General features: G+C 42.5%; 1 protein-coding gene across 9 annotated transcripts in view; it reads left to right on the top strand.

Annotated features, from left to right (window-relative positions):
- Nucleotides 1–636: 636 nt before the first annotated feature.
- The window catches only part of spega (striated muscle enriched protein kinase a), a 39,725-nt gene continuing 23,526 nt past the window's right edge, over nt 637–16,835 (top strand). The window contains exons 1-13 of one of the 9 annotated variants that reach the window (XM_049752230.2): nt 5,828–6,108; nt 7,758–7,800; nt 8,435–8,464; nt 8,830–8,928; nt 10,543–10,693; nt 12,250–12,434; nt 14,620–14,729; nt 14,801–14,889; nt 14,983–15,158; nt 15,361–15,544; nt 16,046–16,119; nt 16,191–16,349; nt 16,446–16,635. In XM_049752230.2, the coding sequence (XP_049608187.1) occupies nt 6,076–6,108; nt 7,758–7,800; nt 8,435–8,464; nt 8,830–8,928; nt 10,543–10,693; nt 12,250–12,434; nt 14,620–14,729; nt 14,801–14,889; nt 14,983–15,158; nt 15,361–15,544; nt 16,046–16,119; nt 16,191–16,349; nt 16,446–16,635 (1,523 nt within the window). In that variant the 5' untranslated portion in view covers nt 5,828–6,075. Of the gene's footprint in view, nt 1,092–2,939; nt 3,272–5,827; nt 6,109–7,751; nt 7,801–8,219; nt 8,465–8,829; nt 8,929–10,542; nt 10,694–10,879; nt 12,156–12,249; nt 12,435–14,619; nt 14,730–14,800; nt 14,890–14,982; nt 15,159–15,360; nt 15,545–16,045; nt 16,120–16,190; nt 16,350–16,445; nt 16,636–16,835 lie in introns of those variants that run through there. The other 8 variants (XM_049752234.2, XM_068648854.1, XM_049752233.2 and 5 more) reach the window with 8 other exon arrangements.

The following is a 16,835-nucleotide window of genomic DNA, read 5'->3' as shown; positions in this document are numbered from 1 at the left end:
AAACGGACCATGCATGGTGACGGCTGCTAATGCTCCATGATCCAGGCTGGACTTACACCTGGAGAAGGACACGCAAAGATGTACTATTTCTCTCCATGGATCTTGTTACTTTAACCCAGGCTTTGCGGGGATGTCCAAAGGAATTCTTATTGGCTGTCGAGGCAAAGTCAGGTGTGTATATTTGTGTTGTGGCTATTTTAGACGCAAGTTAAATAGTATTTTTTTAAATCAAACAACTTATGTGAAATTACTTTTAATTTAATTTTTATTGTTAATATTAATTGCAGTATTTGATGTACTTTGAAAAGGGATTGAAATTATTAGTAGCTGAATAATTGTTAGCTGGAGGAATAAAACAATGCATCATTGTAATTCCTTTACAGTAATTCAGGACAGAATATACAAATATGGATAAACACACATTGCCCAATACAGTTTTTAATTTCCAAATTAATTTTGAAAGTGTTTGTACTTGACCTTGAAAGGTCAGAATAATGTTGATTTAAACATGAGGCTTACATACACCGATGTAACCAAGATGGCCGCCGAGTATCTCACGTAAAAAACAACCTTCTCATATTGTACTGTATGTGTTTTTAGTTTCCTGCCGGGTCATCATCGGCGTGCCCCGCATGTCTGAAGGTGTGAGAGTTGAAAGAGTATGAGGTCAGCAACAAGTGCCATCCAGATATAAAGTTCAGCCTGATACGGAGTTTATATGGAAGCCAAGATGGCTGAAGTCGCAGCATCCAGTCCGAGTGGAAACATGACCAAAGCTACCAGTTTGAAAAATCAGGTCATCCCCGACCAGGAGCCCAAGCCACCAGTTTTTGTTCGTAAACTCCGCAAGGCCGCGGTGGGAACGGGCTGTGATATCCGTCTGAAGGTATCAGTGACAGGTTTTCCAAGACCATCACTCACCTGGTACCACAACGACACACCCCTACCTCCTATGAAAGACCAGGACTCGGGAGGGTTGTGGATACGGGACTGCCGTATGCAAGACGCTGGCTTATACACCTGCGTGGCTACCAATGAGCTGGGGGAGACCAAATGCAGTGCCATCCTCGCCATAATCGATCTTGGAGAAGGTAACATCGTTTTCTACACTAATCTCTATCTATCGACCCATCAATCAATCTCTGTCAACTCTATTCTAATCTATCTATGATAGTTGGCTAGCTAGCTAAACGTAGCTAAACTCGCTACCTAGCCAGATTATTTCAAAATGCTTATGTGACGTAGACAATGAAAGCATCAAGGGTAGTTTTTTGTGTGTGTGTTTGTCCCAAGGCAGCGATGGCCTAGTTGCATCACCAAAATTAGTTCGTGAGAACTCACAAGCATGTGAGAGATAAATGATCCTGCGCATGTGCACCGGTTTGTGTCCCGATGAGATGAAGATCAACCACCCTCCCCCATGTTGAGATCATTAATGATGGAATTTGAATTTTGTTTTTAAAAGTCATATCGTAAAAAAACTCGATTTTGTTGCATCCAGGTACTTTGTTTATGGGTCATAGAGTATCTGTAACTTTTCTTTCGCGCCCCTCCATTCTACATAGTTATTTCCGGCACGGTATGTGCCTTTCTCAGTCAGAGCTCTGATGTGTGCATTCGTCTCCGATTGCACCAGCAGACATCATAGATAATTATAGCACCGGCGCGGTCAAGAAGTGATGCTGTCACTCTCAATCATGTTCAGCGCCATGACAGCAAGGCCAAGGGCCTATCAATGTGGTTTTCTGTGAGCCTGCTGCGTGAGGCAAATTTTAAGCAGCCTTTGTTTTTTTCGTTTTTTTTTTTCAAAATAAAGAAAGAAACTCATGATGTAAAAATAATTGTGAGTACTACTCCAAGGGCAGGACGTTGGATGGACTTAATCGGAACATGCTGACGTCACGAGCGATGTCATGCGGGCCTTCGGTCTGAAGTACTAGCTCCACCCTCTGGCCCATCATGCATGTTCACATAGTGAGTTATCATATTTAATTCCGTTTTGTTTACAAAGTGCCAATTCACGCAAAGAAGTCTTACTTGTTATCATGACTTTAAGGATCATGCTCATTGAAGCTTATCCGTTGATCGCGCGAAGAAAATCTCAAATAAGCAAACACTTTGGCTCCAGAAAATCTACCTTTTAACAAGGCCATATTATTGTCAAAATACTTTTTAAGTACCAGTAAAGTCGTTCTTGCAAGTGTGATCTTAAAAAACAAAATAAATGTCTCTTGAAATCTTTCCCCACCTTTGATTTGGCGGTTCAATTTCCAAGCTTGTCTGTAGGCTTAGTTAGCTAGCTAACACTCATGAGCTGAAACACACACTCACATATTTATCTATATATTCTATATTTTTACTTTATGTATTTTAGTACCCATATTTTTTTTTTTTTTTTAGTTATTTACTTACTGACTCACCTACCTACCTACCTACCTACCTACCTACCTACCTACCTACCTACCTACCTACCTACCTACCTACCTACCTACCTACCTACCTACCTACCTACCTACCTACCTACCTACCTACCTACCTACCTACCTACCTACCTACCTACCTACCTACCTACCTACCTACCTACCTACCTACCTACCTACCTACCTACCTACCTATCTATCTATCTATCTATCTATCTATCTATCTATCTATCTATCTATCTATCTATCTATCTATCTATCTATCTATCTATCTATCTATCTATCTATCTATCTATCTATTTTAACCTTGACCCCAGGTTGGATCAAGAGTTTCATAATGGAAATATTTCCCTCTGTCACTTTTGATACCGATAAAAATCGGACTAAAATTCCCACGGGTGTGTAACGTTATCCTCGTTTTCAGCACCACAGAGTTTACTATTGTCATCGGAGACGTGTGAGCAGCAGAGTCAGCATCATATTCAGCGTGCTCGAGTTTCCCAGCCCGCGCCGCCCTAGCTCAAACAGAACAAGCCATCAGAGGACGGCAGAGGACGTAGTGTGTCTTAAGAGGGGGTTGGTCCCGTGCTATCGGGGAAAGTCCAGTTCAACTGCAGACAGCTGGAATCAAAGTTTGGTTGGACAAGCAGAGCACAGGAGGAGACCGGCCATGGGCTGAGGAGTGTTTTGGACTGTTGTGGTCAGGAGGGAGTCACAGGGGACGTTCTAGTGGGCTTCAGTGTATGGATCTTGGTAGGGTGGAATGCTGAGGAGGGAACTGCTTGACGCTCGCAAGGCATTGAAGAGTGCGAGGGACTCAACCAGTGGACCAAGGAGCAAAAGCAGCCAACGTAAGTTGTTGTTAGGTCCTCTTCTCTTTATGTCATGTTCTCAAAGTTGTCTTGAGGAACTCCTCCTCCTCCAGTAGGTGATGTGTTTGATTGTTATGTACCTTGGTTTGGTTTCTTTCATTTTTTTTCCTTCAACATAGTCAACCATAACATTTGCTAGCTGGAGGGTAAGCAGCGTTGTGTTTGTTTACCGACTAAGCTTGTGGTTAGAGTGAGAGGAGTGAAAATGAGTTACCCCTCTTGTCTCATTGCATAACAGAGAAGGCTTAGAATTATAAAGCAAAATTCAGGCTACATTTTTTAGACTAGATGTCAAGGAAAATGTGCACGAAGCTTTTTGTGACTCACATAAGGACATGGCATGTCAGATTATTTGATACCCCCCCTCATCTTGCATGCCGCTTGACATTCTCTAAATGTTACGTTCAAGTGAATTACTGTGCAATTAATTTGATTCCCCCTTGTGACGAGGCAGCTGAAGCGAGATCCGTGGGTGACGCTCCCTGCGGCGTGTCCCTCGTTTTGTGGCCCGTCCCCTCGCACTTCGCTGAGACCCCACTGGGATTTTGTCAGGATTAGATGGTAGGATCGGATGGCTCGCCACGTGACATAAATTGAACATGCCACGGCTGAAACGGGTCTGCTCAAAGTCTGCTTTGTGCAAACAGAATCAGGTGACACGAGTCTTACACAAGGTTAGCTCTTGGCGTGGTCTTGTCATTTAATTCACTCTTCACTTGACACTTACAACTTTCTTCTGAATTGATGCCGTAGCATCAGTACAACTTGATTGTCACACAAAGGGTGTCAAACTTCGGCCCCCGGGCCAAGTTTGGCCAACAGTGTAAATATATTTGGCCCACGGCGACAAATAATGCATCAACTTTATGTGTCAAAACTAAAATTGTAAATTGTTTTTACTTTTACTAAATAGAGGGTTTTCTAGCAATTTCTATGACAATTCTTTTTTTTTTTTTTAATAGGAGAGTTTTTACTATTCTCCGATTCCAAGTCAAGTCAAGTTTATTTGTATAGCCCTAAATCACAAACAGTCTCAAAGGGCTTCACATAGCCAAAAATTGACAATTATTCTCAAAGCATCCCCTGATCTTAAGCTCCCAAAAGGGCAAGGAAAAACTCAAAACCCCTGCCAGGGGAAAATGAGAAACCTTGAGAAGGGACCACAGATGGAAGGATCCCCCTTTCAGGATCACCAAAACTAGTTATGTATCAGTTTGTTGTGTAGACTATTCGTATGAGTTCATACATTTATTTGGGTTGACAGTTATTATGCCCCTCTGAAGGAAACTATGACTACAATGTGACCCGCGACAAAAAATGAATTTGACAGAAGGTGATTCATATATACTGCTGACAAAGCGGATTGCCTACACGTTGTCCGTCAGTGAAAACTGTATTGATTGGCCTTCTGATGACGTTTCTTGCTATTAGGCCTCACCAGGAGAAACAATGTAACAAAATATGACTGTACCAAGCCTCCCGTTGGAGGAGGGCCCGAATAGCTGGTGCGATGATGGATGTATTGATCCGAGAGCATTTGAGCTCTTTCTTGGGGGTGTATTCTCTATCACGTGTAAAGCACATGCATCGATTTCTTTGCTCTCCGCCACCTCCCAGCGCTGATGGATAGAGAAGGAGATCTTGGAGGGGTGGGGGGGGGGTCCAATCCACAGCCATGCTCATGGAATTCATTCAATCCAGACACTTTGTCAGAGACACACGATGTATTGTGAGGTCATAAGACCGCATCGGTCGAGTGGCTCCGATTCATGAGGAGAGTAAAAGTCATGTTTAAATAAGAAGGTAAACAGCGACATTCCTCACTTGGCAACGTCGGGGGAACCCATCTGCCTATAATAGAGGAGCCACCATGGTTACAGATTATTTTTAGACTCATTTGATGAAGGCGGCGGAGGTGTGGAAAGCGCAGATGTGTTTGAAAGCACAATTAAGTTTTGGGGGTGCATGGGGAGAGGTAAGAATCACGAGAAGGGGTGATGCTAATGTTCTCCAAAGTGCGTCACTAGGCGGCATTTTAAACCAAAATGGTGACTAACAGTTCCTTGTTTGAGTTTTACATAGGTCTCAGTTTTCTGCTTTTAGAAATTGGTCTTCAAATCCCTGAATTCACTTTAAAGGGTCTTTAATACAAGGCAGGTGTCTGATACGGATAAATAATGGAGGAAGATGGGAATATTTGGTTTAGAAATAGAATATTTTGTTTTTTGATTGCATTTGCTGTTGCTACTTTGAGACAAGGAGTCTTTATTAAGTCAATTAGAATCCTGATATTTTATTTGTGACCCATGTTCGTCTCAACACTTTTTTTCTTTTGACATCTCCATCCCATCCTCAATTTAGTCTCCTCCATCAGTCACTCGCATCCCCTCCCTGTTTCTCTCCTCTTTTGTTTTTTCCGCCTGCTCTGAAGCCAGCGGTTTTGCTTCTCATCTTGCCTCCTCCAGCGTGGGCCCATCTGCTCCCCCCCGCCTCCCCCTTACGTAGAGACGGGGAGGGTGCCGAGTCAGAGCAGGCTGCTGCTCTCATCGGCGGTCAGATACGCTCAAAACACAAAGAAGCCTCAGTCCGGTTCCCTCTGGTTCTTTTCCTCCTCCCTCCTTCCCCCTCCAGCTCCGCTTGTCACCGTTACCTCGACGCCACACGGAAGCCTAAACACGTCTGAATCCCATTTTGCAATCCCCGCCACACCCTTTGTTGCTCAGGCTTAGTGCAAACGTGTGGATGCTACAGGTAATCTTGCTGTCCATCAGACAGGAAGCAGGATGAAGAAAATCTGGTCAAAGAAGAGGTTTCAGGTAAGTCCAAATGAACACAATCTTGTACTTGTTGCACTGATGTCGGGGAGATTTATCTTTTTAACCTTTTGAGATGTCTTGCCACCCACCCCCACAATTGAGACACTGGGACACAATTGAGTTTATTAGTGGCAGATATTTGTAGGGTGATTTCAGAAAACAAGCACTCGTATGTTTTGGTGGTTCACTTGTTGTTACAATGACAATAAATTATTTTCAGTGCTGCCTATCAGGAATTTTGCTACGGCACACCAAAAAACAAGGCAGCCTCATATGTAGCTCAAAGTGTGTCAGTAGGCTACGCTCAAATGCGCTCCAGCCACTCAAGCCCGGATGCTGTGTTGATATCAAAATTCTTTGTTTGTCCATTCACCCGTTTGGCGATCACGACAAGCCGCCACACAATAAAGAATAAAAATACTCAGCCAATGGGAGCTCCAAGGAAATGTGGAGAGGGAAGGGGGGGGGTATTTTGTTTCTTTCCATCCATTCCAGTGAGTCCTGTTGAGTTGCTCTTCATGGTTCTGATTCACAGATTGTGGCCTGCTCACGATTACACACGCTAAAAATGAAAACAATGATTTATGGTTGTGGTTTGCTGTAGGGTGGGACTTCGTTGCATTTGAATGAAAGCTTGAATCAGTATTTTGAAGCATCGAGCTACACCGCTGCAAACTACAACCACACTAAATGATATTGTTGAATTTGTAGTGTCAATTAATATTGAGTTTCTTAACCTCAACAATTCAGACCTTGTGACGCAGCTCTTGAACTGAATTCCTTAGATTGCCAAGGTATGTTGAGGACAGATGAGCATGAAACATAAATGTGTGGCAAGACATGTCACCAAGATGTCAGCCAGGTGGTAAAAGCCTCAGCAATCTCTGATGCCATTCCAAAGCCGTCTCTGTCACTTGATCAAGGCAGATGGATCGAGAGAACAGGGTCACCAGCTTGAATGACAATTTTAGACTTCGCCTCCACCACTGTAATCTGAGTGTGTGAAGCGTCGGTTAAAATGAAACGCTTAGGTGAAGTCAATTGCAAGGGAGAAATCTCAATCCGTTTAAATTGATTTAAAAAAAAAAAAAAAAAGGGCCAGGCTTGCCATTGTGTTTTGCTAAGTTTCTCAAAAAGAATCCAACCAAACATAGCTGTTTTTTTTTGTTTTTTTTTTACAACTGTTTATGATCGATTTATCCTCCTCATCTAACCGGTTTTACTGGAATAATTTAATGAAAAAAAACATTTAAAACAAGTTTTTGTTATCATTTTCACTTCGAGTCAGTGCTAGTTGTTTACTTTACAAATTTATACAAAACTCTACAGCTTTACTTGTATCACACATTTCACAACTGCAGCTGGAACTAACAAAACATAACAACGATATTGTCAGTCTAGTTATTTACTTTCCAAATTTATACAAAACTGCACAACTTCACTTATATCGCGAATCTGTAACTAATAAAACAAAAATAATGTTGCTATTTCAGTGCTAGTTGTTTACATTTCAATACAAAACTTTATTTGAATCACGCATTTCACAACTGCAGCTGTACCTAACAAAACGAAACAATGATGATGTTGAGATTGAAAACATTACAAAAGCGTCACTTTTGACTAACATTTGTTCTCTGTCTCGTTTCCAGAGAAGCGGCCATTCCACGCGGACATTTGGCAGATTTACACATGGTGTGTTGTCATTATGAGCTTTTCTCTCATCCTCTTCGAGATTGGTCGAGCATCCTCGGCATCCTCCCAGTAATGACTTTTGCTGCTGAACAATGTCCGCATTGTCTGCTTTTAAGTGTCCATCAGCGAGAGTGCCTCGTCTGAGTGTACATCCACCCCCGCCGTGCGATATCTTTGCAATTTAGCTTCTGCATATCACCCGGCCCCCTTGGAGATATCGTGTGCGGATTTTTCTTTCGTTTCTCTTGCTTGACCGTCGAGTCAGTAGTGCGGTTCTGACTGCCCTGCCTGGGATTGAAGCTCTTAAAGCTAATTTGATGCAGATGAGCGGATTTACATATTGCCACTATAAAAGACGTTGATGTAGTGGTGACTTGAATGCTGATTGTTGGTCTTGCAACGGCTCTCCTTACCATTAGGCCGACCTGCTGGAATTATCTAATCAGGATCTGGCTTGATGGCGCGCGGCGCAATGAGGTGCTCTGACCGCTAAACGTTCGTGTCGGGCCAACCGCTGATTTTAAACCTCGAATGGGTACGAAGAGGATTGGTCGTGCGGGTGAGAGGGATGCTGGTTTCCATAGTAACGGTGCTCTCCCGTCTGCCCTCTCTTGCTGCCACTACGGAAGCGAAGTTTTCCGCTCCTGCCGAAAGCAAAGCTACGGTAAACCTGCTTCTTTTGATTCATCATGTCTGTTTTTTATTTCTTCTTCTTCTTCCTTTGTGGTTTCATCTTGTGCTGTGGAGATGTTATTTCACCAACAAATCGAGTGGTGGGCATATATTGTTTTGATGTTCTCTTTCGTGTCATTTGTGGTTTCCACATCTTTTGTGTTTCTCTGATGTTTTTGTTTACATGGTGGTCTAAAGTGATAAGTCATTTTATTTGATTTTAAATCCATGGATGGATATGTTCACACCTTAGTTGGCTTGCTGTCACTCCTTGGCTTGTAACCATTAAAAATCTGTCCTCGTCATCCTTTTCTTGCCTCACCGGTTATTGATGTCTTTTTCTTTTTTTCATTCCAGACTCTGAGAACACAGAGGATGAGACCACTGAGCCCCAGATGGAACCCAAAGGAGGGCTGGGGAGACACCAAGACAAGACCGCCTGGGGTGGACCTTTAGGTATTTAAAAGTATTTTGAGAATAAAATAATTTCATGCACTATCTTAAGAAGAAGTGCATTATCAAAGAACCCAACTATAAATGGTGACAAATAAAAATTAAATAAATAAATCAGGCAAAGCTAACCGAAAGCAAATCAACAAAACGACCAAATAAAATAAATAAGCCTTTATAATCAATTCTCTTTCATCAAAAATAATTGATGGCTAGCAATTAATTTTAGGTATAGTAGTAGTATATACAGTTAAATTATTGGTGTGAAAATAAAAAAAAAATAAAAAACTGACCAGACAGAAATAAAAACCTGGCCCTGCAAATTTTTTAAAGCCAATTTCACTGAATTTTATCATTTATCTACCATTACCTTATCTAAATGTGTTGTGCAAACAAAATATACAATATTGTCAAAATGTATAATTCTTATGTACAGTCCCATTTTAAATTTTCAGTATTATAAACTGGTTCATGGTATTTATTAATTGTTTATTTCAAACTTGTGGTTCATTGATAATATACTGCAACATGACAGACGCACCGGCCCAGTTTTGGACCGAAGACCTTCCCCAAACATTCCTAGCATGTCGCAAAGAAATTTCTTACTTACTCAGGGTCTGACATGTAAATCACTCAACACAAGGCTGAATTGAAGCTGCCTGCTCTCACATTCCTCCAAACCCGGCAACAACATGTCTGAATTTAGATCCCAAATATCGACGCCCTTCTCCTTCTCCTCCTCCACCACCACAAGGACACTTCCTTCACTTGCGCTCAGCTCCATGTTGGCGCTTTGCAAGCTTCTGCGTCGGCGGACCGACACCCCACGCATCCCCGAGAGAAACCGCACTGGAAGAATAGAGAAAATATGCAGTGAGGGTGGGAGGAGGTGATCCGTCATTTGTTCTCTTTAAGAAGTAGCTTGCAGGCACAACCACAGTACACAGTATGAATGCAAGACATGCGAGTAAGAAAAAAAAGAAATGTCATGAACATTCCAGAACTGAAACAGTAAATAATCCCAAAGTGGATCATTCTCGACTGCGGTATGGATCCATCTATAATTTAGCCATGACCTACAAAACTTGAAATTGACTGAACTTTAAAAGGTCAATCAATAGTAGTATAAGGCCCATTAACACAGCCCTCTGCAAAAGTATTGAAACAGCAATTTGATTTCCTTTGTTTTTTTTTGTTCAATATTGTACTGAAGACATTTCAGATCAAAAGATGAATATGAGACAAAAGTTCAGAATAATAAATAATAATAAAAATAATAATAAATGAAACAAATGAAGACAATTAGTAATTTTAGTATTGACACATGATGTCCATGCGCAATTTGTCTTTGCCTTGGGTTTGACATCCATGACCTAGATCCATTAAACAACTCAAGACAGAGATGGCAGCAGCAGAGTGAATACTAAAGTCGACAAAAACATTTTCTTTGGCAATTTACAGAAAAAAAAATATCTGATGCATTCCAAATTTTTTGCCTGAAATTTATCGTTTTAACTGAAACCCAAAAATGAAAAACAAAGGAATTGACTGTGCCGTCCCAATACTTTTGAAGGACAGTGTATGTTTACAAAAATTCTGTTTTTCATTCCCATCTTCTAGGCGAGGGGGATCGTATGACGGAATATAACCCTGACGCTTGTGATCGCCGAGCCACCCTTCCAGGCTCTCATGACCCCATCGTGGAACGAGAGCTCCGGACGCTGGCTTCCCGTCCTCCTGGGCCCAATATGGACCCCGCAAACCCATCCAGGCAAGCTCCTGGCCCCGCGGAGGGCCCCCTGCCTGTCCGTCACCTGGGTGTCGAGCCGCTGATCCGGGCGTCTCACGCTAACCTGGCGAGGCCCGTTCAGGGGTCAGAGGAAAGTGTTTCTGTCGGCAGTGACTACTACGGCAGTATGTTCAGCCTCTACCGGGGGAGAACTTTCTCCATGCCCTTATAGAGGAGTCCAAACTATCGCCCCAAATTTGAAAAGACGCTCAAGCCAAGATGTCATAAATCAATCTCCACGTGGAATATTTTTTTCCATAGACTCTTTGTTTTGATTCCACACTTTCCTTTGACTTGATGTTGCTATGGGAGCATCTAACTCTTCACCGTCACAACGGCGGTGACATGTTTTTACTGCACTGTGAGTGTGTACCTGCTGCACGTTTTTTTGGAATCTCACCTTTGGATGAATAATTTTTACGCTTGCGGCGGCATGCGTCGGATGCGGGCCTGGTTGAATATTAGCATGAACACAAACTTCTAATCATGACACGGGCTCTCTTTTCTAGGCATGACTTTTTTTTTTTTTTTGGCTGTAACATATTTTTTCTTCACTTGAGCACATTTTGATGACATTTCTGACAAGTTCACGTAAGCTCTTACATGTGGCAACTTTTAATTTTATTATTGTGCCAGCTGCACTTATTTACACCCTGAAAATGCGTATTAAGACAAAATGACACGGACCAACACTTCTGAAGCTTCTGGCAAATCTACAGAAGCTCTAAGTTCACACCTCATTTCCCTCCAACCCCCGTTCCTCCAGGATTGAGAGTGATGAAGACTCACATGGGGGTCTCCCATCTGCATCCTCAAGCTCCCTTCAACCAAACCATCAGAAAGGCCCAAATATAGACCAGGATGAACCTTTAGATCAGCTTTTTAAAAACAATATGCCGACCAAAATGGCTCGTGCAGGGCCCAAGTGCTCCGACAAGATCAAAACGTTTGAGGAGCGAAGGGCGAGCGTGAATCTGCCAGCAGTTGGATCCATTCCCGAGACCGATGTCGCCGCTCAGAAACGAGCGGCCTTCAAGCAACGAGCCTCCTCGCTGGAGGACAAGATGAGCTACTCGCAACGGGTTCAGGGCTACCAAAACAAGTTCAGTGAAGAACTGGAAAGGATCAAAAAGCTCGTTGGCAGCGTAAGCATAAGAAAGGCTCGTTCGAGTGAGCCGCTGGTGACAGACAAGCTAGGTCCCGTTGACCCGAAAGAGACTAAAAGACCAAACGCGAGGGAGTCAGCGACGAAAGGAGCGCAGGAACGTAGACCGGAAAGCTTGACTAAAGTTCCTGAAAAAGCAAAGCCCGACTCAATGACAGACCGAGAGCATTACTCATCACAAGGAAGAATGGGGAATATTAGAGTTGCCATGGAGACAGCACTAGTTCACCAGTTGCCAGGGCAACTATTGCCAACAGCCACAAAGACCACACTCACCAGGTTTGGAGGGAATCATCTCTTCTGAAGAATGCCTTAAAGGGAAAGCTAAAACTATCCAATGACTTCATCCGTTTTCTTGTGTTGTGTAATGCAGAAAATCTCCAAATGCTTTGGTTGTCAACTCAGCGGAACGCCAATCACCCACGCCTTCCGTCAGCCCGTTTCTCAAAAGGATGAAAGTGGCCATTCCCGCCATCCTGGTGGAAGATGAAACCAGCAAGATTGAATGTGATGCAGGCCAAATGGAGATGAATCAAGTGAAAAGTGGCTCTGCGGGAGGTAATTGTTTGATTTGTGACACATTATTTATCGCTTCAGAGGTTTAGTTGCTTCAAACGTTATATTAAAAAAAAAATGGAATTCCAGCACAGTATGCAGTTGAGCTTAAAGAGAAAGTCACACCAGATTTTATTTATGAGTGCGTTTATTTCCTAATTGTTAAATATGTCACATTAAAAAAAACTGCCTTTATTTTAAATTTTACTTGGAAATATCTTTAATAAATATTTAAATAAGTATAGAAGTATGTATATAATTCAATACATATTTTAGATTTTACTTCAAAATCCATCCATCCATCCATCCATTTTCTGAACCGCTTAGTCCCCACGGGGGTCGCGGGCGTGCTGGAGCCTATCCCAGCCGTCATCGGGCAGTAGGCGGGGGACACCCTGAACTGGTTGCCAGCCAATCGCAGGGCACACAGAGACAGACAACCAATCGCACTCACACTCACACCTAGGGACAATTTGGAGTCTTCAATCGGCCTACCAAGCATGTTTTTGGAATGTGGGAGGAAACCGGAGTGCCCGGAGAAAACCCACGCGGGCCCGGGGAGAACATGCAAACTCCACACAGGGAGGGCCGGAGGTGGAATCGAACCCGCACCCTCCTAACTGTGAGGCGGACGTGCTACCCAGTGCGCCACCGAGCCGCCTTACTTCAAAATATTATAAATAAAATAATATAAATATATAATAATATAATTATCAACAAGTAGCCCATTTACGTGAAAGTGAAATCCAGAAAAGACTCGTTATTTTCAATTAAAATAATATAGTTGTAGTAATTGAAGTTTGAATCCAAACAAGTAATCTAAAAAAAAACAATGCCCAGCCAAATAATTTAGTAATTAAAAAAAAAAAAAAAGTAATTAAAAAAAAAAAACAATACCCAGCCAAGTAATTTAAAAAAACTACAATGCCCAGCCAGCAGAAAGAGTGGTTACCATGGCAACCCATGACAGGCCAAGCAGCATTGAGAAACCAAATGTGTTGATAGCGTCCATCCTCTCTGTTTACGCATGATGCAGATTTGTCTGCAAATGCAAACGGCCTCACATAGCACCTCAGGCCCGTCTTGCCATATTAGGCCTGTTAGTCCACCTTGCTGGAGTATTTTTAGCCACCCGCTTCTTCTTCAGGGTAAATGCACACTGCCTCGTGTCCCCATTTGAGTTTTTTATCTGGCTTGATGTTCTCCAGGCAGCGCAAGCTAAAATGATTTGCAGGAAGCAACAGCCTTTTGTTTTTTTTCGGAGCTCCCGCGCACAACATCGCTCAGACGTATAATTGAGTCATCTTTCCATCATTCATCTGGTGATCTGACATCGATATCATTTGTACAAAAGTCAGTGTGGCAGTCAGGAAGCCAGGAAGGTCAGATGTTTTATTTACGAGAAGCTGGATCAGATGTGTGCCGCAGGTTTACCTAAATGCCACGAGGAGAATTTATCTTCTGCAAACGTGACTCCACGAGTTGATTCAGTTGATCAGTTGTTGAATTTGATGACTAGATTTTAATTGTCCTTTTTAGATTCCATTACAGTAACTATACAGTAGTAAATTTTATTTTTTATTTTTTTTTTATCTTTATCTATTTAACAGTATAGAAAAAGATGGTCTGCTTGAGTTGCTTCACAGGAACTGAGCCCAAGTCAGTCAGTCAAAATATAAATGCCATGTCATGTTACGTCTAATTGGTTTACATGTTGCCACTGCCTGGTTTTATTATTTCTAATAGAAATGAATCGAGTCACTAATTGTGCTTTTACAAACGTTTGCGTCAAATAAAATCTGAAAGAGCTTCAGCAGCAGTGCATGAGAAATTTAGTGAGAGTGCCGGTGTTGCTCCGTGTAGCCATCAGTTAATTCTGACGCAAAGGTTCCAGACAGAGCGTCTGCTCTGGAGCACTGGGAATAAGCGAGTTCATGAGTCAGACATTAAGAGACTCGTTCATTATCCACTTCGTGCACTGTGCACTTCACTATGCTGCTTCGGCCGATTGTTGGACAAATTAAAGTACAGATTGTTCCGATCTAGAATTTTAACAGCATCTGCTGGTGCTGCTATATTTAGCAACTGAGTAGCAATTAATTGACCAAATGTGGCACTTTCAGTTTGAGGAGAGTGAAATGCTTGAGATTCAAATATGATTCAAACTAGGTTTCCGTTAATCTTCCAGAGCAAATTGTGAGTCTCCATGAAGACTACCTGAGTCCACAGGTGGCGGCGATGGAACGTATTTCTGCTCCAACTAAAAATGTCCATTTTAAGGAACCTCCCTCTTTCCAGGTAGGGCCCTCCCAAAGCAGATATAACATCCAGCAAATGTGTTAAGTACTAAATGTTCTGTTTAAAAAAAGGTGGAGCCATGTGACCAAGTCGTGATGGAGGGACAAGATGTTGTCATCTCTGTAAAAGTTTCCGGGCAGCCCAAACCAATGGTTCACTGGTGATTTGTTTTACGAACACAATGGCCAGACGTGATTTCATGCTCAGTTGAATTACCTGCTAGAGACAACGTCATTGTGTTTTTCCGTCCCAGGCTAAAGGACAAGGTCCCGGTGAAGACGGCAGGACGCTTCTCCGTGAGGGTGACGGAGGACGGCTCCGATGAGCTCAGGATCATCTCAGCACAGAGGTCGGACGCAGGGCTCTATGTCTGCAAGCTTGTCAGTGACATCGGAACAAAGCAGGAGGAGTGCAGAATCGAAGTCAAAGGTGAGAGAGCTAAAATCCATTTGAATGGCATTGTGATCAATTTGTCTGTGCAGTCATCCACATCATAGAAATCCTCCTAAAAATGGATGGCTGGACTTACGGATGGGCGGATGGATGGACGGACAGATGTCTTTAATATGTCCTCAGTCTGCCCCAGCCAAGGCAATAATAAATTATTCAAATGTGTGTCCTTGATCATCAGCTGCAGCAGAGTTACAGCTGAAAATTATCCGAGAGGTGACAGATCTGAAGGTGGAGGCTGGCGAGTCGGCCATGTTTGAATGTGACATCTCCGGTCCTTCAGACGTGGATGTGGATTGGCTCTCCAATGGGAAGCTGATCCAGCCGGCGCTGCTTAACTGCAAGATGCACTTTAATGGGCGCAGGTTAGTTCATTTTTTTTTTGTTTTGCTTAAAATCTCATCACCTTTGAGTGTGTTTCCTCCAGTCTTGTAGAAAATAATTCTTATTTATTTATTTATTTATTTAATTAAATGTATTACCGTATTTTCCGCACTATAAGGTGCACCGGATTATAAGGCGCACCTTCAATGAATGGCCATTTTAAAACTTTGTCCATATATAAGTTATACATATACATTTGGCCCGCGGGCCGGATTTTGGACACACCTGCTGTAGTGGCTCAATATTGGTCCATATATAAGGCGCACCTGATTATAAGGCGCACTGTCGGCTTTTGAGAAAATTTGAGGTTTTTAGGTGCGCCTTATTGTGCGGAAAATACGGTATTTAAATTTTAGTTTACTACTAGTTGTATTTTTTTATACTCTTAATCCAAGTATCTTAACACAGAAATTGCTTTTGCCGAATTAAATGTCACCATATAGGTTATTATTTGTCTAAAAGCACGTCACGTTTTCTTTCAGATGCCGCCTGCTGCTGAATTCAGTGCACGAAGACGACAGTGGGACATACACTTGCAAATTGAGCACAGCCAAGGGTGACAAAACAGAGCCAATTTGCCTGATTCATGATGATGAAAAATATTAATGAGGCTCATTTCATATTTAGACGAGTTGACCTCCAGCGCAAACCTAAAGGTGACCCCCTCCAAGGAGCCGTTGTTCACCCGCAAGCTGGACGTCCTCGAGGTCATCGCGGGTCGCACGGCCCGCTTGGACTGCAAGGTGAGCGGGTCACCGGCGCCACAAGTCACCTGGATGCACTTTGGTAGGGAAGCTCAACTGACTTGCTGCGCTTTTCTATCCAACTTTCAACACGTGTTCTTCAAAGGAATGCCGTCTTTTCTCCTCTCTGCGCCTTCAGAGTCCAAAGTGGAGGAGAGCGACAATGTGTGCATTCTCAGCGAGGGCGGGCGTCACTCGCTGGTGATAGCCAACGTCAGCAGTGACACAGAAGGCTTCTATACGGCCGTGGCTCAGAACATTCACGGGAAGGCCGAATGCACTGCTGAGCTGTACATCCAAGAGCACAGGGCGGCGGTCTCCTCTCACATGTAAGACGTCAGCGTTTCACATTACAAAATAAATAAATAAATAAATAAATAATAAACGGATAAATGAATAAATAAATGGGTAAGTCAATAAATAAAAAATAAATAAATAAATAAATAAATAAATAAATAAATAAATAAATAAATAAATAAATATTCAATTTCCCACTGCAGTTATTAAATTATTGACGATACAAATACAG

This window comes from Syngnathus scovelli, chromosome 2 (assembly GCF_024217435.2).
Source record: "Syngnathus scovelli strain Florida chromosome 2, RoL_Ssco_1.2, whole genome shotgun sequence".
In the NCBI taxonomy this organism is placed as follows: Eukaryota; Metazoa; Chordata; class Actinopteri; order Syngnathiformes; family Syngnathidae; genus Syngnathus; species Syngnathus scovelli.
Note: the sequence above shows the minus strand (reverse complement) of the source record. Positions and strands in the feature narration are given on the sequence as shown.